We start from the raw sequence: 20,587 nt of genomic DNA, 5'->3' as shown, positions 1-20,587 counted from the left end.
CAGGTTTGGATAATGCTGCCACCACGCCAACGGGGAGAAGGATCATTCGGGAACAATGAGGTTTGCGAGCATAATCCAAGTTTATTGAAGGAGCGGTTTCCTGAAAAACGACCATGTTTGTCGGAAAACCAAGAGCAGGGAGCACAATGTCAAAATGTATGTATGTGTGTATGTGTGTGTATATATATGTATGTGTATATTTATGTGTGTGTATATGTATGTATATGTATGTATATATATATATACATATATGATATGTATATTCAGGGGTCACACTTAATTTTTTTTTTGGTGGCCCAACAGTATATTATATTTACTGGTGAATCAAAGTTCATAAAAATCAGTATCCACGTTGAAATTACTATTTCTCATGACACTCACAGATCAAATTTCAGAGCTTTTCATACCAGCAACCTCTCAACTCGTAATCACAGAACATTCCTGTCAGATATTCAATCATCATACTAAGTTACAGCAAAATAAGACTAGGACAATTTTAAAGGTGTTTTACCCCCATTTCCATTTTCACGACACTTTTCACACCCCTCCCCTCCAAATCTACCCCCTTGCCCCTCCCCTCCAAATCTTCCCCATCACCCATCTCTTTCAAATCTTCCCCCTTGCCCCTCCCCTCCAAATCTTCCCCGTCACCCCTCCCCTCCAAATCTACCCCCTTGCCCCTCCCCTCCAAATCTTCCCCATCACCCATCTCTTTCAAATCTTCCCCCTTGCCCCTCCCCTCCAAATCTTCCCCATCACCCATCCCTTTAAAATCTCCCCCCTTGCCCCTTCCCTCCTAAACTCCCCCCACACCCCTCCCCTCCGAGACTCTCCCTCACTCCTCCCCTCCTAGACTCCCCTCTCACCCCTCCTCCTCAAAGCGTCCTCCCCGCTTCTTCCCCCTTCCAACTTTCACCTTCATCTCCCCCAACCTTCTGCCTCGCTCTTCCCCCTCCTCAAATAACACCTCACTGTGCCTCACCCAATCACCATCAAACCTTTTGTCTGCCGCATTCTTCCCTTTCTCCAAGCTATTCTGAAATCTCTGACACACCTTCAACAGCTCTCCCTACCAATTCCTCCTCTTCCACATCTTACCCTACCCCTCCCCCCACCCCCTGTTCTGTATCCGATGCTCCCCCTTCCTCTTCATTAACGGTATGGACCTTAAACATCCGGGGCCTTCGCTCAAACTTGACTGATCTCTCCATACAGGTTGCTTCTGACAAACCAGACGTGATCTGCATAACAGAAACTTTCCTCCTTCATGATGTCTCTGATTCCTTGGTATCTCTCTCAGGTTACTCCCTCCTCCGGTATGATAGACCTGAGCCTCGTCCTGGAGGTGGAGTTGCTATATTTATTTAAAAAACTCTTCCTCACTCGCCCTGCACTGCCCTCTCTCCACCTCACCCCCTGGAATACCTTTGGCTACGGCTTCCCCTTCGCTCCCACCTTTTGTTCATATGTGTGTTGTACCGTCCACCAAACAGTGATGACTCGATCTACATCTCGCTGTCTGATAATATGGACCAACTTCTATCTACCCATCCCAACTCTCTCTTCCTCATATGTGGTGATTTCAGTTGTCACCATGCCAGTTGGCTGGGTGTGGGTACCTCTCTCACCAGCCATGGCTCATCAGCAAAGGACTTCTGCGACTCACTGGGACTGACACAATCTGTCAATTTCCCGACCCGGATCTCAGTCAACGGAGCATCTTCTCTTCTGGACTTGGTTATGACTAACTTCCCTGAAAATGTCTGCTGCGCTTCTTCTGCTCCAATCGGCTCATCTGATCATGTGCTTGTTAAAGTGGACATCTCTCTGACCATTCTCAGAGAGCCTCCTCAGCGTCGACGAGTCTGGCATTTCACTCAGGCCAACTTGCACGGTCTTCAAGCAGCCATCAATCATCTGGACTGGTCTCCCATCTCTACCGCCTCTTACATCAACTCATCCTGGGAATTCTTCCAAAGTAAATTGCTCTCTCTCATGCACAGATTTATCCCATCTCGTCTTCAGTTGTCATACCCTTCCTGACGTCCATGGTACACGGAATCTTGTGGTGAGGCTGTTGCCCAGAAACAACTTGCCTTCGTCTCCTGGAAAGCAAATCCAACGGAAGGAAATCTCATTTCCTTTCACAAAGCCTGAAACAAGTGTGTGTCCACCCTCAGGAGAGCCAGGAAACAATATCTCTCCGTTCTCAAGACCGAACTCTCTTATCTGTCTCCCTCTTCAAAATCCTGGTGGCGTCTGGTCAAATCTGTTTCTGGTGTTTGTTCCCCGTACAATCCCGTCCCTCACCTCAAACGGCTACATGGCTGACTCCGCACGTGAAAAAGCTGAATGCCTCAACTCTGTGTTTGCCTCGAAATCTTGTGTCCCAAACCCATCCCTCTCTGTACCCACCGTACCCAGTCGTACCCAGCTGCTCCTGGACTACGTGTCCTTTCCCCCTGACAAGGTGGAAAAGTTTCTGTCAACCCTCGACTCTGATTCTGCAACTGGACCTGACGGCATCAGCCCACGGGTCCTAAAATCCTGTTCTTTTGCTCTTTCACTCCCTCTCTCTGTTCTCTTCACCATCTCTTTTGCTCAAGGTCATCTGCCATCTGCTTGGAAATCAGCCAACATCACCGCTTTGCACAAGAAAGGTGCAAAAACAGATCCTAGCAACTACAGACCAATCAGCCTTCTCCCAATTATCAGCAAAGTCATGGAATCCATCATTGCTTCAGATATGAAATCTTTCCTCTTCTCCAATGGCTTGATCTCTGATCATCAATTTGGTTTCAGACCTGGTCACTCTACTCTGGACATGCTGCTTCTGCTTTCTCAACAATGGATGGAGGTCCTCAATGCCAAACAGGAAATTAGAGCTGTCTCCCTTGACATATCACATGCCTTCGATACGGTCTGGCACCCCGCTCTGCTCACCAAACTTCCCTCCTTTGGTATCCATGGAAATCTCCACGCATGGCTGGCGGACTTCCTCTCTAGTCGTAGTCAACCCTGAATGGGTTTCTGAGTGTGGCCCTGAGTGGGTTACCCTGGTTCAACCCAACCCTGAGTGTGGCCCTGAATGGGTTTCTCTCATCTCCTCTTCCTGTTCAAGCTGGAGTTCCCCAAGGCAGTGTTCTGGGCCCTGTGCTTTTTCTGGTCTTCATCAATGATCTCTCTGTCTCTCTTGAAAATCCTCTCTTTCTCTTTGCTGATGACTCTACTCTCTGTCGCTCCATTCCTCATCCCTCAGATCGGCAGTCTGCAGCCTCCTCACTCTCTGCAGACCTGGACAAAATCACAGACTGGGCAAACAAGTGGAACATGTCTTTCAATCCTGACCAATCTCACACTCTTACGCTGTCTCTCCGAAAAGACCGACTGGACAACCCTCCCATCCACTTTCTGAATAATCCTCTCCAAGAAATTCTGTCACTCAAGCTTTTGGGTCTCACTATCTGCCATGATCTTTCCTGGGAAAACCACATTTCAAATCTGGCCTCCAAAGCCAGTCGTCGACTGGGCATCCTCCGTCGTGCGAAGTCCTTCCTTGGCACACCTGAGCTCCTCACCATATACAAGGCTTTCATCCGCAGCTCAATGGAATACTGCTCTCCCTTCTGGGCTGGTGCTCCTGCCTCACACCTAGCTCGTCTTCACGCTGTTGAAACCAAAGCGTTCAGAATCATTGGAATCTCCTGCGATGAAGCTAACTCCAAGGGCCTTTTTCTCACTCACCGCAGGCAGGTTGGTGGTCTTTCTGTCTTCTACCAACTCCTCTCTGGCCTTGCCCCCCCCCTGCTCTCTCTGGGCTCTGTCCCCCAAATATTCCTACAGGTCGCACAATATCTGCCTGCAACCCTCTTATGGTTAAACTGCCAAAATTAAGACTCTGCTCACCTTCACTCCTTCATTCCTCTTTTCTCCTGCCTCTGGAACAAACTCCCTCACTCTCTTCAATCCCACTCCTCCCTCCAGGTCTTTAAAACAGCTGTTAACCACTATCTCTTATCTTCCCCCATCCAAAACCTTGATCTTTTCTACCCCCGCTAATTTCACCCCAAATCCACTTTTTTGAGATACCAACTTCTGTCCTGGAAGTCCTCGGTGTCCTTGTGTTTTATACTTCTCCCACCCCGCCCCTCCTTCCCATGCCTCCTCCCCCCCAAGCCCTCTCCCTCCCACACATCTCCCTGCTCTCAAATGTGTTTGTGTGCTTCCCCATCTCTCCCCATCTTGTCTTCCGCTCCCTCTTTTTATACATTTTGTTTGTCTTGTTGATTTGTTTGTGAAATAAATGTTAGCTCTTTCACGAGCCTCGATTCAGTATACAAAAAAAATAAAAATCCAAAACCTTGATCTTTTCTACCCCTGCTAATTTCACCCCAAATCCACTTTTTTGAAATACCAACTTCTGTCCTGGAAGTCCTTGGTGTCCTTGTGTTTTATACTTCTCCCACCCGCCCCCCTTCCCATGCCTCCTCCCCCCAAGCCCTCTCCCTCCCACACATCTCCCCATGTCCCTGCTCTCAAATGTTGTGTTTGTGTGCTTCCCCTTCTCTCCCCATCTTGTCTACCGCTCCCTCTTTTTATATATTTTCTTTGTCTGTTTGATTTGTTTGTGTGATAAATATTAGCTCTTTCACGAGCTTCGATTCTGTATACAAGAAAAAAAAGTTTGCTGAGGAGAAATATCTTCATATATTAACCCATTTATTGCGTTTTTTCAAAACAATTGTTAACTCTGCACAACTTTCAGCTATTGAGGAGATTATTGTAGTCATGAAATGATGGAAAACCAAAGTGCTTGTCTTCTCTAAGATGGAGTCTCATCACCATGTGATCATTAGAGCAGCACCACGTAATCAGAGCAGCCCCATGTGATGCAGTTTCTCTTAAAATTAGACAATCAGAGAAGTCGGAGTCGAAGAGGAACACAATCTCATCTGCCAGTCACAAATGTTGATGACGAGGATTCTTTAATGGCCCCGCCCCACACTCTCCAACCTCCAATTGGAGCACAGAACACTGAACATGCTCCTCCATCCTGGAGCATTAGGAGATTATGATCTCAGCAGAGAGCATCCAATCGGAATTGGTCTTGTTTATCGGTGGCTTAGATAGGTTGTTCTTCAATGACTCATTCACTTTGTGGCATTTGACACCCGGGCCACCGCTTATTTTAAACCCTGATATTAGACATAATGGTGTAGGATGATGTAATCGACATTGGGTAAAACGACAGTAAAACCAGGAATTAATTAATTTATGCCCTTTTCAACTTTAAGTTAAAATATATACTTGCACACCGTAGAACACAAATTGCCTTCATAATACTTCCAAGAACCACCAGTTTTGCAGTACTTGGATATGTTCTGTCGGGTGGTGTATGTAATAGGAGCTGTCAAGCTCATCCCCCGGAAAGTGGGTGTGGCATGTGAGAGGGTACAGTATCGGGGTGAAGAAGTTATCAATATGGCTAAATATGATGCTGGTTGACGCTGCATTCTGTGGTGATCAATAAAGCCTCCATCTCCTAAACTGTGATTCGATGTCGTCTTATTATAGTGTACAAGACTGCCTCAGTGGCGCTAAACGTCCAGATTTTCTTTTTTTAAACTTTGCTTAAAATCATTATTTTTATTAAAATTGAAGTATATACTTAACACTGTGTGGGGTATCGTGTTCTATGAACTCTCCTCGGCATTATTATTTATTTTGTTATTAGAAGTGCACATAAAAACATTGCCTCAAACAGGGAACCATGATTGTCATGGGGCCCACAAGGCTAACCCCCGCTTTAGCGGGGAAAATGGCCTTAAAACGATCATTCATTCATTCATTCATTCATTCATTCATTCATTCAAGTGCCTTGGAAAATGCCACTATAGGCTATATATACACCTTAACACTGCATTTGTCCAAGGTTGGAAACCCCATTGGAGAGGGGGACAAATTAAGTTGCTCCAACCTCCATCGTATGACCGTGAGTCCCCCTGGCAAGTTTGGTTGAGATTGGTTAAATAACAACTGTTACGGGGTCCCCCCCCTTACCTCTGGTCTCGGTGGACCTCCGAACCCCGAGAGGGTCCCCGGCAGAAAGATGTTTTATCCACCGTACCGAGCCCCTTAACCCCCAAGCTCACGGCCCGTGCCCCAATGTCTCTGGACTCCTCCAAGGCGACGTCGATTCGCTCCAGCGAGCGTGGAATCAATTTCCGATTCCAATCTGGGGAAGCGGAGTCGATCGAACCAACCCGCAGGCCACGTGGTCCAATCTCCAGCACGATGGCGGTAGAATGGGAAACCTCCCCCAAAGACGATTTCGGGTACGTTCAATCCGCGAGTCTCCTCAATAACCCTCCCACGTCCCACAGCCACTGGCTTGTACAGCCGTCCCCGGCAGCCCGCCGGAGAGTAACGCCTGGTCGACGCGCCGCAAAAACCCGGTCACTGCCGGTGATGCGCGTGACGAAGATGGCGGTCGGCTTTCTCTTGCACTTGGGTTGGGAGGTGAGGATACTCGGCAACCTCCACGAGGATACCCGACCACGGGCGCCGCAGCAATTCGGCGATCTCCTATCGTGCGGACTTCTTTTCAAAGAGGCAAAGTTCCCTTGTCCTGCACGTTCGACTCCTCGGTCTGGAGCTGCAATCAGAACACGTCTCCTCATGATCTTCCCCGCTTCTCCTCCCCATCTCCCTATCTCTTCTGGGTCACGATCCGATTTCCGGCCACCTTTTACCCAGAGCGCTTTTAACCCTTTTAACCACAATAAGCATTATCAACCTCTGCATCATCAATAAGCAAGAAGCATCAACCCTGATAACAAGAACCACCATTATTTGGGCCGGTATCCGTAACACAACCGAGTGTATTATGGTCAGGCAGACAAATACGGATGTTGTATTTTGGTATGATTTTTGTCTTGGGAATAAAAAGGGAGAGACATGTGTCTTCAGAAGTAAAAGTGCAGAAACTGCAGACCTGCATGAAAATAGTGGTTGAAGAGCTTTCAGCCGCTTCCTCCTCTTCTTTTGCTTTGTATGGTTTGAGGAATGAGGCATATATATAAACCCCTACATTAGTCTTTGAGCTGTTAGCCTTGTGGTCCACCACATTATTTGACAAAATTCGATCCCTGCTTTGTACTTGTAAAACTTTGGCGAACTTATTCTCAAGTTTTCACGTTTGATCTCTCTTTCTGTTCTTTTACTTTCAGATCATCCGGCGCCAGCGTAGTGGCAATCGACAACAAAATAGAACAAGCCATGGTAAGTGTTCTCATCCTGGTATCTGTCTATTATGTACAATTTTGGTGATTTGCCCATCATTTTGGTCCTGCCTTTTGCTGCCTGGTACACCGCAGCAAATCTGATAAATAAGTCATTGTCTGTCTGTGTGAAACACCAATCATGCCCAAACTACTGGGCCAGTTGCCACCAAACTTGACACAGTTCCTCTGTCCTGTTCAACATGGGCTACTTGGTTTTTTTTATGACCATGGCTAATGATGATATCGCTAGATGAAATTCAAAATTATATTGTGGCAGTTTGTGGGTGTGGCCTCGACGTCACCCGTTCCCGCCCCGCCTGGTGCTGGGTTTGACTTCTTTCTCCCTTGCATTTTCCTCCTGATTTAGGGGCTGTGAGACGTATGATAACTGTTGTTTTTTTCGAGATTTTTCCTTGCTTTGCTTTGTTATTGTCAAACCTTTAATTGCATTGTTGATGTGTGTTCGGGGGGGACTTACCACTTACCCCAGTTGATTTGTGAAGGACTTGGGCCGGAGACTTCCCTCCGGCCAACCCGACAGGAGCACACCATTGATGGTTGTGGCTGTTGGAAAAAAGGGAGGAGGGTTGGGAGAATCTCTTGGCATTCTCTTGAGGGGACTTCATTCTAACATTTTCTGAGGTCGGTGAATTGCTTCATCGTGTTATTGCCTTTTTAACTCAACTGGACTATGTCCAGCTGAGTTTTTGTCGACACCCAGTGTCCGTCGTCCGTCTCTGTCTGTCTGTCGTCTGTAAACAATTCGACGTCTACGCTCTAAAAGTCACAAATATTGATTAAATTTGATGAAACTTGTTATGCAGCATCTTTAAGACATAAACTAGTTTGGGATTGCATTTGGGCGTTGCACGCCCAAAAATGGGCGCGGCAGGGCGGCCATATTGAAAAATAAATTTTTGTCATATATTTTCAGCACATATAAACTATAAAGTTTGTGGTTCTATTATGCATATTCTAACCATATTGATATAAATAATGACATATTGACATATTGATATTGATAAAATGACATTGATATGACATGACATATGACATGACATATTGATAAAAATGGCCTCTAAACGGTGGTTTTAACCATATTGATATAGACCAGTTGAGTTCAGGTTCCCTGGAACCTCTCTAGTTGTCTGAGGCTTGAAACGTGCTTTGGCAGCAAATGTGTGGGTTGGGTCCTCTATGTACCGAACCTGGTGGAGTGATACAGTGCGTTATTCCTGGGGTCTTTGTGTATGGGTGGAAATGCTCTATGGCTGGGGTTTGAGCCCTGCTCACCACCCCCTCAGGAGTGTGGATTGTGGGGTTTAATGGCTGTCAACATGGCCCAACTGTGTCCCCCTCCCTGCCACTTCTGCCCCGGGCTGCTGGCCCCCTCCCCCGCACCAGCCACCCTCCCCCCCCCCCCTATGTCCTTGGCGACCTCCATACAGGCTAGCCCTAGCCTAGGGGAGTCGAAATGGAGTTCTTTCTCGGCCATTGATATTCCCAACAATCTGAGAATATGGCTTTACCAGGATGATTATCTCCAGATGAAACCGTTTTAGCCCAGTATTTAATTCTGGAAAATTCTCAACAAAGGGCCAATGGCATTTCCCCTGCTTCCACCCGAAGCGCTGTCATTGGGGAGCTTATGAAAGCCCCTAAACAAACACAGAGAGCTTTAGACTGGATGCTCTCCAGTTTAAGGTGATTGCTGTTGGACATATCTCCAAAAGGCCTGACGGCCATAATCCAGATTTGAGCGAATAAAAGCCTTATATAAAAGGAAGAGGCTCTCCCTGTGTGCTCCCCACTGTGCACTCAGTGCCGGATATGCACCACAATAAGTTTAGGCCTTTGGCACATTTAACTGCCAAATTCTTAACAAGAGGGGTCCATGTTAATCCCTTATCGAAAACGATGCCTAAAAAGGAAACTTCACACGACACTTTAAGGGAAGTGCCATTCACTACCATCAATGTGTCCCCCCATCCTTCTTTTACGGGAAAAAATGATAAATTTGGACTTGCCTCCAGACAGCTTAGACCACCAGACTTCGGCCCATTGCTCCACTCGACCGATATCGGTCTGAAGTTTTTTTTCCGGCACGGGCCACTTTCTTGCTGCAGGTCCACATGGCAATGCCATCTGCAAACAAAAGGATCTTGCTATGAAGCCTAGGTTTGGAAGCTACGTCAATAATTATAATATTAAAAAGTGTTGGACTCAGGCTGCTGCCCTGGGGAATCCCCTAATCTGTGTGAAAAAACTGAGGAGAGGCTCATACCGATTCTAACCTGGAAGGATCTATTAGACAGAAAATCCCTGATCCAGCTAAACATTCTGCTGTCAATCACAAGGTTGTGAATCTTATGGAGGAGGCCCTCTTTCCAAATGGTGTCATAAGCCTTGTGGATATCAAGAAAAACGGCCAGAAGTGACTCTTGATTATTCAAAGATTTCCTGGCCTCATTAGCCAGTGTCGTGATGTGGTCAATAGCTGACCGTCCCTTTCTAAACCCACACTGACCTTTGTAGAAGAGGTTGTTCTTTTCCAGGAAGTAAACCAAGTGATTATGAACCATTTTCTCCATTAATTTGGAAACAACCGAAGTGAGGGAGATCAGACGGTATGAGGATGGGGCTGCACCATCTTTCCCATCTTTAAGAATAGGAATTACAAGAGAGTGCTTCCAATCACTGTTTGCTTCCAATCAATGAAGTTTCCCTACCTCCAAACTCTTATTAAATAGTGAAAGGAGAACTCTCAAAACCCTTTCATCCAAATGCTTGACCACAAGGCATGTCAAACGATCTGGACCAGGGACACTAGTCTTAGCCTACTGAACAGCATACTTCAGCTTCCAAAGAGCTGGTCAAGGTAAAGTGAGGAATTTGGAGGCCGCTCGTCATTGATTATGTCCAGATGATGCTCTGCAATTTGGATCCTTTGCCCTTTCAACTTCCTGTTATTTTTTATGCCATTTATGTTATGTTATTTATGCCAACTACCAGCTCTTCCAGAGAAATGCTGGCCAGAGGGTGGCCTCTGCCTTGTTCCCATTTGAACAAAGTTTGTTCTGGAAAATGAGAACCGGGATCGACTTCCACCCACCCCAATTTGATATAACCTGAAGCGTGCGTTGGTTGAAAGTGGAGAGAAGGGAAGGTGCAGTGGGTGCAGTTTAGGTGTTCAAGGAAAGGCATGAGGTGCATTTCATTACCATGCCCAGATGGGTCAAGAGGTTAATTGTTGATGACTCTTTCGTGCATCTCAAGTTGACGAATTAGGGGTGTTTAGAGATAGAAACTGTCGTGTATATCTGTTTGGAGCTGCTGCGCACACAGGAACAGCATGCCTTCTACCCCCTAAGCTCCTTTCATCTGCACAACTCGAACGGCAGTGGGTCATCCTAGGCAACTTATGTATTCATATGCAGCCTGTGGCTGCTTGGCTGCATCATTTTGTTGGGGTGCGGCTTTGCAGCTGATGCAATGCCCCCTTACCAGCTGGCCCAGGAAATGACTCGTACAGATTCATGTGGCAGTAACTCGTAAAGACAGCCATTCGTAACGGAATGCAGCAAGGCAAGATTCAGTCTTGATCCTCACAGGTCCCTGGATGCACTCGACAGACACAGAACTCTGGCGCGTGCCAACTTGTATCGGCTTGTAGATGGAACATGTCTTTTATGGAGCAAAGTTCGCTGCAAAGTGCATTAACCTCTGCCACGTCACCTTTGATTAGCGTGCGTGCACCTTCATTGACCGGGCATCCCCGCTCACTCACCGTGCGGCTTCCGCCACGTGTCTTGCATGCAGCCCCACGGTTTTCCCTTGTTGGCGGCACGCGTCCGCCATACGGCTTGCATGTGGTCCTGCAGCCTTTCCTCACTGGAAGTGTAGAACTGGCTTTGTGTGTCGGTGTGGTTTGCGCTGTGGGAAGGTGCCGGGGGTGGGGGGCAGGGGGGGGGGCAAAATGGGGAATAAGGATTCAAAGTGATTGAGTATGGAAGGGATTGGAATGGATTAAATGAAAAGGGGGATTTACAGGGTTTGTGAGGACCGAGAGGGGGGGGGGGGGGGTAGGGTGAGGGAGAGATTGGGATGGATGGGTAGATGAAGGATGGAAAGTGGGGAATTGCAACAGGGATGAAACTTGTGGTAGGTACCTGACTAAGCACAATTACTCATGAGATATCTAGCTAAGGGTTCCTTTGTGTCGAGTGTTACCCTCCGGGGTCTTTTTCCCTTTTCCACAACCGAAACGGTATCGAAGAATGATCTATTGCAAGAGGGGGTGGGAGGGGGTGACCTAGGATGTTTGGTGTCGTATTGTTTCTTCAACTTGTGATTGACGCCATTATACCCGATCAAATGTTTGTGGTGCTGCTGCTGTCCTTTGTTGAATTCCGTAACCAGTCATGCATTGGCAGGTGTGTCGAATACCTCTCATATATTCGGCACACCTACTGAACTGGATGTTGAATATAATTTTACTTAAAATATCTTCTTTTCCTTTCTACACCATACCCTTTGTAGTTGTGCAGTCCACATCTGGAGTGAGATCATTCACTTTGACTGTGCCTTATTTCTTTCTTGTTTATTCCTCCCCCCCTCCTTCCATCTTCTCAGGATCTGGTGAAATCCCATTTGATGTACGCTGTTCGAGAGGAAGTTGAGCTGTTACGCGAGCAGATCAAAGATCTACTTGAACGTAATGTCCATCTAGAGCAGGAGAACCGTCTCCTACGTCGTGTGGCCAGCCCGGAACAGCTGCAGAAACTACAAGGTGGTGCACAGGGGCTTGAAAGTGATGGGCAGTTGGCTACAACAACTGAGCAACCAACACCTGGACTGCTTTCTCCAACGTCTTATCCATCTTGAGAGCACTTTCTGTCACTCATCCCCTTGCTGCGCTCTTTGTGCCACATCACTTCCATTCTTCGTACTGATATGTTTTTAATTTTGCCTCCTATTATATAATTCCATCCCACCGCTCTCCCTCACTTCCTTCCATCTCCCACCACGAGCTTAACTACTGTCACTTTCAAGGAAATGTCCCCACATTTCGTCATATTTTGGTTCATCAGCAACACCTAACGATACCATCTCTTCAGTCCACCATTCTGGCCATTCCATATTGTTATACCCCAGCTGTGAAGGTCTTCAACTTCCTCCGCTCGCACACCAAACATGTCATTGCAGGAGACGCCGTGGTTTAAACCAAAATGGTTGTGGTCCGATTGGTGCTTGTTTGTATTGCGAATTGCACGTCGGACGCTTGATTAACTCGGCCGGCGGCGCTTCCATCCGTGTAGACTGAGGTTTCTGAGGATTGTGTGCGGCTCGGCAATGGGATCGAGCAGTGCATTGCACCTGTCCTCGGAATGGTGTCATCAAGATGCATAACATTTGGTCAATGGCCATTGCAATTTGTTGGCACAGTGATAAATGGGCGACTGTGAGTTTGTATACAAATATTTTCTTGATGTGTGAAAGCATGGTTTGAGCTGCCTGGGTGCGATAATAATTTTTGAACAATTTGAGCACACCATGTCTGGCGTTGATTGCGCCATCGACGGTCGGTTGTTTTTATTTTTATTTTTATTAATTTTTTCCGAAATGTGAACCCTTTTTACGTTGTATTGATTTGTATGCAGCATCAGTATTCCAAAGTGCCATTATCAAATTCTGTCATCTTTCTCTCTTCTTTTCTTTTTCTTCCTCTTTCTACCGCATCTCTCGATAGATACACGTGAAGTTGCTTAACGCTGCATTACTTCCTGGTGTGCAAGGCTGGACCACGCCCAAACCTAGGTTCCTTAAGGCTTGCATAGACCCCGTCGGCCTTGTTGAACACTGCTCGGGTCTGAAAGGGCTGCGTAAGCAGATTGTGGCGACCGGGGTTTCATAATAGCATGTGTCCTCGAAGGTCTCGATCCTGACTTGCGCTGTTTTGTGGTTTGGGCCTCTCTCCCGATCCTTCCAGCTGCTTGAGTTAAAACAGCTGATGTATTTTATGTGAACAGGACGAGCAGCTGTTGTACTGTATTTATTATATCTGTGGTGCCAGCCAATCACAGTCCTTCCTCGTGGATTAGATCTTATCTTGACTGTAAATGAGACAAACTGCTTACATCCCCGGTTTTTGTAGAGCTTAGACTGTGATCGTAGCTCAAATCCATCATTATTGTTTTAAAACCCAGTCATTTCTTTTTTGTCTGAGCAATGCAATGCATAAGTTCTCTGCAAAGCGTGAATATTTTTGTAAAAAAATAAAAACAATCGGCTCGAACAGTCGCGGAACGATTGGGCCTTCCGACCTGCTCTGGACTTTTTGCATTGCCTTGTATCAAAGGCTGCAAAATTTCCGTTTTTCTTTTTAAAGCCCTGTTTTTGCGGGCATTTTGTATTGATTGTAGTTGAGGTGAGCAGGGGCAGGGGTTTTTAGAGGAAAACAAATTGTCATTTTGCCCCAAAATGTGACCTTTTTTCTTTTTTTTTCTGAGCAGTCAGAATAACCCAACCACCCATTTGCTATGGACATGGTGGAGTGGCGATGTGATTCTTTATGTTTCTGGACGAAGAGTTGGTTTGTGCGTAATGATCTGTCTGCAGATGAGTACAAAATGAGTGACAAAGTAAATTCTGCATGCCCTCGCAAACACATTTGGACATGTCCGAAGCCCATTGCTTGTCGACTCCAACATACAAAGTTATTTTATGATAAACATGTCAAAAACCAGGGATCGCATATATATATATATATATATATACGTATATATATTCTGCAGAAACTTATATATATATATATATATATAAAATTACGCCATTCCATCTTCCTTAAACAGCCCTCCTTCCCCACTGCCAAATCCTCACCCAGGTCTTGCTCAACTACAAAATTTAATGTGAAAGTTGTGTTTGTGGCGCTGATTGGGGACAGTGCCGGTGCCGGCAGAGTTCCCCAGGTTCAACAATGAACGACACTCGCAGGGTGTAAGAGAAAAGCCGCAGGCCCAGCAGTTGAAGTACGTACCTCTTTGCTGTTGCCTTAATGCTTCATCTGCTGAAGCTTTAATTGCCGGATTACCGTTTATTTTGAAACTGTTGGAAGTGGAGGTGACGGCATATTTCACTGTGACAAGGAATTTTGACTGCACAGTTTGCATTTTGACTTCCTCCTCAGTTTTATTTCTTATAAAATAAAGGTTGAGTTTATGCTTTGTGTACCTTTTGGGTCTTGTGTCTATATTCTCTTCTATTTGACTTGTTTTGTTTCCATGTAAATGTTTTATTTATTTATTTTCATTCTTTCAGGTTCTGAATCGGTAGGTGCTTGCTATTTTAAGAATCCAGAGTTGCACACATGTTATCCTGAGTATGGAATAGTTCCTCTGATCCTGATTAAAATTTGATGTTGATAATCGCACCTTCCGGCGAGGGGTTTGCTCCACGTTTCGGTTGAATCCGCAGCTGCTCCTTCCACCTCTTCAAAGCTAAGTCTTCCGAACCGGATCTGTCGTATTTTTGATATATTTTCGTCTCTATCTTGCTGTTTGTGTTTTCGTCCAATTTTCCATGTTAAATCGTACCTTGTGTTGTGCTGTAATGCATTGTCAAATTCCTTTTTGTGTTGCTTAAGGCCTACTACTCAGATAGGCGGCGTACAAATTATGTTGACGCCACGTTCCTCATTCTGCTTCTTTTTTTTTACCCCCTAAGCATAGTCTTTTCTGCATCCTCAATGTTCCTATTCCCTTTCCTTGCTTCAAAAAAAAAAAAAAAAAACTTTTTACTCCAAAGCAATCTCCATCTGTCTGAGTTTCCTTCTTCCTGTACTACATTTTTAAAATGTTTTTTTTCCTCAATATCTCCAAACTGAATCTTCAATAAATGAAATACTTCTTCCTTTCAAATCTTCAACTTTTTTAATGCTTCACTTTTTTTAGTTCTCCATCATCAGTACCCCATTAATTGTTTTTCCTCTTCTTCAAAAGGATTCTTTTCCAAACCTGTCTCACCGAAGCACTTGGTCCACTAACCCTCCTACCATATCGACAGCACCACCTTCCTCAATGCCTTCAACAAAAATCATTTCCACACATACCCTGATCCTTATCTCCGTATATCCAGTTTGTGAATCTTTAGAAATCCAGCTTGCAGAGCTTGTCTGCTCATGGCAATATAATCCCCTTCATGTCTTTAACGGGGTCAAACCCTTCCATGTCAGTACCCTCCCCCACATATCCTACAAGCCTGTGTCCTTCCAACTCCACAGTCAGCATCTCTCCAGTTCACGTCCCCTCTTTTTGCATCCCCTCCTCGTCCCACCCTTCCAAGCAACCCCCGTTCTCCCCCGCATTCCACCCATCCACACACCCCTCCGCATCTCTCCCCTGATATGAAATCCTGTTTTCTCCAACAGCCTCATCTCAGATTACCAATTTGGTTTTAGACCTTGGGTATGCTGCCAACAATGTAACTTGCCCAATAATGGATGGAGGCCCTCAATGTCAGACAAGAGTTCAGGGCTGTCTCTCTGGACATATCTGGTGCTTTTGATACGGTCTGCTTTACTCTCCCAAACTCTCTGCCCGTGGCATCGAAGGCCAACTCCACACATGGCTTACTGACTTCCTCTATTGTAGTAGGCAATGTGTGGCTCTCAATGGAATCCTATCACTTCCCTTCCCTGTCAGAGCTGAAGTGCCATAAGACAGTGTTCTGGGCCCAGTTATTTTCCTAATCTTCATCAATGATCTCTCTGTATCTCTGGAACATCGTCTTTATCTATTTGCTGATGACTCCACCCTCTGCCGTGACATTCCTCATCCTTGCATCAGACAGATTGCACCCTCTTCCCTCTCTTCAGACATTGAAAAAAATCACAAGCTGCTCAAAGACCTGAAACATGTCTTTCAATCCTGACAAATCTCACACTCTTACTATGTCTCTCCGAAAAGACCGACTGGACAACCGTCCCATCCACTCTGAATAATCCTCTCCATGAAGTTCTGTCACTCAAGCTCTTGGGTCTCACTGTCTGCCATGATCTTTCCTGGGAAAACCACATTTACAATCTGGCCTCCAAAGCCAGTCGCCGACTGGGCATCCTCCATCGTGTGAAGTCCTTCTTTGGCACACCTGAGCTCCTATCCACCTACAAGGCTTTCATCTGCAGCTTGATGGAGTACTGCTCTCCTCTGTGGCTGGCTCCCCTGCCTCCCCATCTCGAGTCTGAGCAGACACCACCGACCTGTCTATGATCAGCCTTCGCCTCATTTCTGCTCCTGCATCCTATATTCGTTCCATGTTTTATCATCTCCCTCCCCCCCATGTTTCCGCAGGGCGCATTCCCACCACCAGCAACCCCCTTAAACTGGTGAAATTACCGAAATCCAGAATCGCCTCCACTCAGATGTTCCTTCTTACTTTTTCTGGCCGATGAAACCAATTTCCACATTCTCTTCAATTTCATTTCAGCTGTTCACCCCATCTCAGATTGTACAATTTCCAAAACCATTATCTTTTCTACCCTGTTAACTTCCCAAGCAAATAATCACCTTAAATAAAGGAATCGACTTATTATTAACTAGCTGAAAGCACCCGGCATTGCCCGGGTTATTTTTGAATGAATTTATGACTATAATTTAGCTTTTACTCGCGGCCGTAGAAGATTGACTACTATAATTCAGCTCAGCTTTTAATTGTGAAATGGGCCCAGCTCGGCCGAGGTGGGCCTCAACCGGTCTCGCCACCGAGCTTATAACTATCCCGGGGCCCGTCCCGACATTTTTGGTTCTTTTTGAATGAATTTACTACTATAATTCAGCTTTTACTCATGGCCGTAGAAGATTGACTACTATAATTCAGCTTTTACTCGCGGCCGTAGAAGATTGACTACTATAATTCAGCTTTTACTCGTGGCCGTAGAAGATTGACTACTATAATTCAGCTTTTACTCACGGCCGTAGAAGATTGATTACTATAATTCAGCTTTTACTCGCGGCCGTAGAAGATTGACGACTACAATTCAGCTTTTACTCATGGCCGTAGAAGATTGACTACTATAATTCAGCTTTTACTCGTGGCCGTAGAAGATTGACTACTATAATTCAGCTTTTACTCATGGCCGTAGAAGATTGACTACTATAATTCAGCTTTTACTCGCGGCCGTAGAAGATTGATTATAATTCAGCTTTTACTCGTGGCCGTAGAAGATTGACTACTATAATTCAGCTTTTACTCGTGGCCGTAGAAGATTGACTACTATAATTCAGCTTTTACTCGTGGCCGTAGAAGATTGACTACTATAATTCAGCTTTTACTCGCGGCCGTAGAAGATTGATTACTATAATTCAGCTTTTACTCGCGGCCGTAGAAGATTGACTACTATAATTCAGCTTTTACTCGTGGCCGTAGAAGATTGACTACTATAATTCAGCTTTTACTCGTGGCCGTAGAAGATTGACTACTATAATTCAGCTTTTACTCGCGGCCGTAGAAGATTGACTACTATAATTCAGCTTTTACTCGTGGCCGTCGAAGATTGACTACTATAATTCAGCTTTAACTCATGGCCGTATAAGATTGACTACTATAATTCAGCTTTTACTCGTGGCCGTAGAAGATTGACTACTATAATTCAGCTTTTACTCGTGGCCGTATAAGATTGACTACTATAATTCAGCTTTTACTCGTGGCCGTATAAGATTGACTACTATAATTCAGCTTTTACTCGTGGCCGTAGAAGATTGACTACTATAATTCAGCTTTTACTCGTGGCCGTAGAAGATTGACTACTATAATTCAGCTCAGCTTTTAATTGTGAAATGGGCCCGGCTCGGCCGAAGCGGCCTCCACCCGCCTCGCCACGTAGCCTAAAACTTTCCCGGGGCCCGTCCCGACATTTTTTGTATTGGAGGTTTCCTCCTATCTTTCACCGTTCAGGAGATTAGCTTGCGCAGACAAACAAACAAAAACTTTCTTTTATAATAGAGATAAAAAGGGAAAAAAGTAAAAGAATCTAATAAACCTTATTCAGAAGAGAAAAGTACAAACATTCACTTCCTACTTCCGGTTGTCCTTTTTTTCCCCCCCCACCATGTGAGGCATGCTCGTATTTTTCTGTATGCTTCACACCTACCCCCGAATTAATGTCATTGACATTTTTTTTTTTTCCAATTGTCATTTAGACCAACTGTATTAGGGTGAACTTCACTGTCTGTTGCTCCCCTAACATCACATGAAACACGGTTTCCGCCGGAACTCTTTCATGGAAACGGAACTCGAATATTCGCTGGGACTAGTTGGTTTAAACATCTAACTACGTCTCATTAACAATCCCTCAACATTGGAGTGATGCTTTCCCACTACAAAGCCTGTCACTATACAACACTGGAAGCTCTTACAATTCATACAGTTAAATTCTGTAGATATAATATCAATTACATCGGGATCAGGATACACAACACGAAAAGAAGAAACAGTGCATGTATAACAGCATAATATTTACAATGAGTAATTTACATTACAACAGTATTACGAGTTCGACATAAGTGATACACTCTGGATTCGTTGAAGCTCCGGTTTTCACCGATGGTGGGGTAAGTAAGTCTCAATGGAGGACGTCGCTGTCGACTGGGGTAACATCTGTAATATTGTCACCAACATCTGGCTGGGAATGCTGAATGGCTGGTTCAGGATCTTCACCATGTGAGGAATTGGGAACAGAGGCGCACCGACTGACTGTACGCAGGTGGAACTCTGGGGTCAGTGGGTTGAGGCAGCCATCGGCATGATTTACTGTTGGGTAGTTAACAGTGATGATGTCCTCATCATCAGAATCCGAAGAAGTCAACCAGCAATGTTTCCCTCTATTTGGCAGCCTTCCGTTTCACCTCCTTCTCTGGCGCGGGCACTGGATCAGCAGGTGTCACGTGGCATCAACAAGTTCCTGTGTGGGGCTCTGACATGGCCATACCCCTTTTCCTGTTTGACCTCGAACACTGGATTGGGACGCAATTGTCGAACCACAACATGTACCTGTTCTTCCCAATAAGAAGGAGGTTTTCCTGGTCTACTCTGAGGGGTCAACTTCCTCGCCAGAATTCTGTCTCCTGGACAGAGTTGTGTGATGTACTTTCCTGTTGTATCGCTGCTTGTTGGCAGCAGCCCTCTTCGTGGATTGCCTTGCCGCCATGTCATACGCCATTGCCAGTCAGTTACAAGTCAGAATGGTTGTTAACTGATTCACCACGCTGGCACCCAAACAACAGGTCAATTGGAAGTCTAGGAGAATGTCCAAATAGCAGGAAAATGGAGAGTAGTTTGTTGCCTCGTGCTGTGTCCGGTTGTACACATGTACAACTTTATCAAGGGAGTCCTTCCATTTCCCTTTTTCTTCCTCAGGCAATGTTCTAAGCATCTGCAGTTGGGTCCGGTTCATCCTCTTTTTTTTTTTTTCTCTTTTTTTTGTATACATGATCGAGGCTCCCGTAAGAGCTAACATTGATCACAAAAAGACAAACTGACACATAAAACATGATAAAGGGAGCGGGAGACAAGATGGGGAGCAGTAGTGGGGCAACTTAGCATAACAATTGTGCATTTTGTGAGGAAAGCACCAAATTTGGTACACTAGTAGACTATCATATTATGAAAAGATCTGGATATTGGGCCATCTCAGATTCAGAGATTTGATTTTTGCAAGATTTCGATTCGATTGGGATCGAAGAGAACACCTTCTTCGTCTTCTGTACAGTGAAGTTGCCAGCCCTGAATTCTCTGGCTACATCTGGGTGCTTCATTGGGAGTGCAACCATGTCCCTCAGGTGAACAGGGACCCACCTGGCAAAGTGTGTGTGGTCTAAGGCATGGAACCATGGGACCAGTTCCGTCAGGGCATCAAGGTACGTCGTGAATGAAGCCTGCCGCAGAGAACGCACGTAGACCAGTACCAACATCTATAGTTCCAGCACAGTTGCCCAGTACTGAAAGTTGGGAATGTCTTCTCCTCTCTGATGACACCGGTCTTCGAACTCAGGCAGGTCTTCTGCATCATCAGCATATGTCATACAGTGGCGTTCATACGCACGGTGTTGCAGGATGTGCAGTGCCGCTGCAGTGATTTGATGAGCTCTTCTTATGCGGGTGACGTGGGCAGCTCGCAGGAAGGAGTCGGCCGTCCCTGGCGTTGCAATCTCAGCTTGCAAATCTGCAAAATCTGCAAATCTTGCAAAAATCAAATCTCTGAATCTGAGATGGCCCAATATCCAGATCTTTTCATCATATGATAGTCTACT

The 20,587-nt window shown here is 45.6% G+C and overlaps 1 protein-coding gene across 1 annotated transcript in view; it reads left to right on the top strand.

Annotated features, from left to right (window-relative positions):
* The window catches only part of LOC137425377 (uncharacterized), a 47,021-nt gene extending 32,509 nt beyond the window's left edge, over positions 1–14,512 (top strand). Inside the window, exons 2-3 of the mRNA XM_068113764.2 lie at positions 7,230–7,281; positions 11,916–14,512. Coding sequence (XP_067969865.1) covers positions 7,230–7,281; positions 11,916–12,167 — 304 coding nt within the window. The 3' untranslated portion in view covers positions 12,168–14,512. The remainder of the gene's footprint in view (positions 1–7,229; positions 7,282–11,915) is intronic.
* Positions 14,513–20,587: the final 6,075 nt, after the last annotated feature.

Source organism: Myxine glutinosa, chromosome 4 (genome assembly GCF_964187855.1).
Source record: "Myxine glutinosa chromosome 4, kmMyxGlut1.1, whole genome shotgun sequence".
In the NCBI taxonomy this organism is placed as follows: domain Eukaryota; kingdom Metazoa; phylum Chordata; class Myxini; order Myxiniformes; family Myxinidae; genus Myxine; species Myxine glutinosa.
This window is presented reverse-complemented; position numbering and strand designations above follow the sequence as displayed.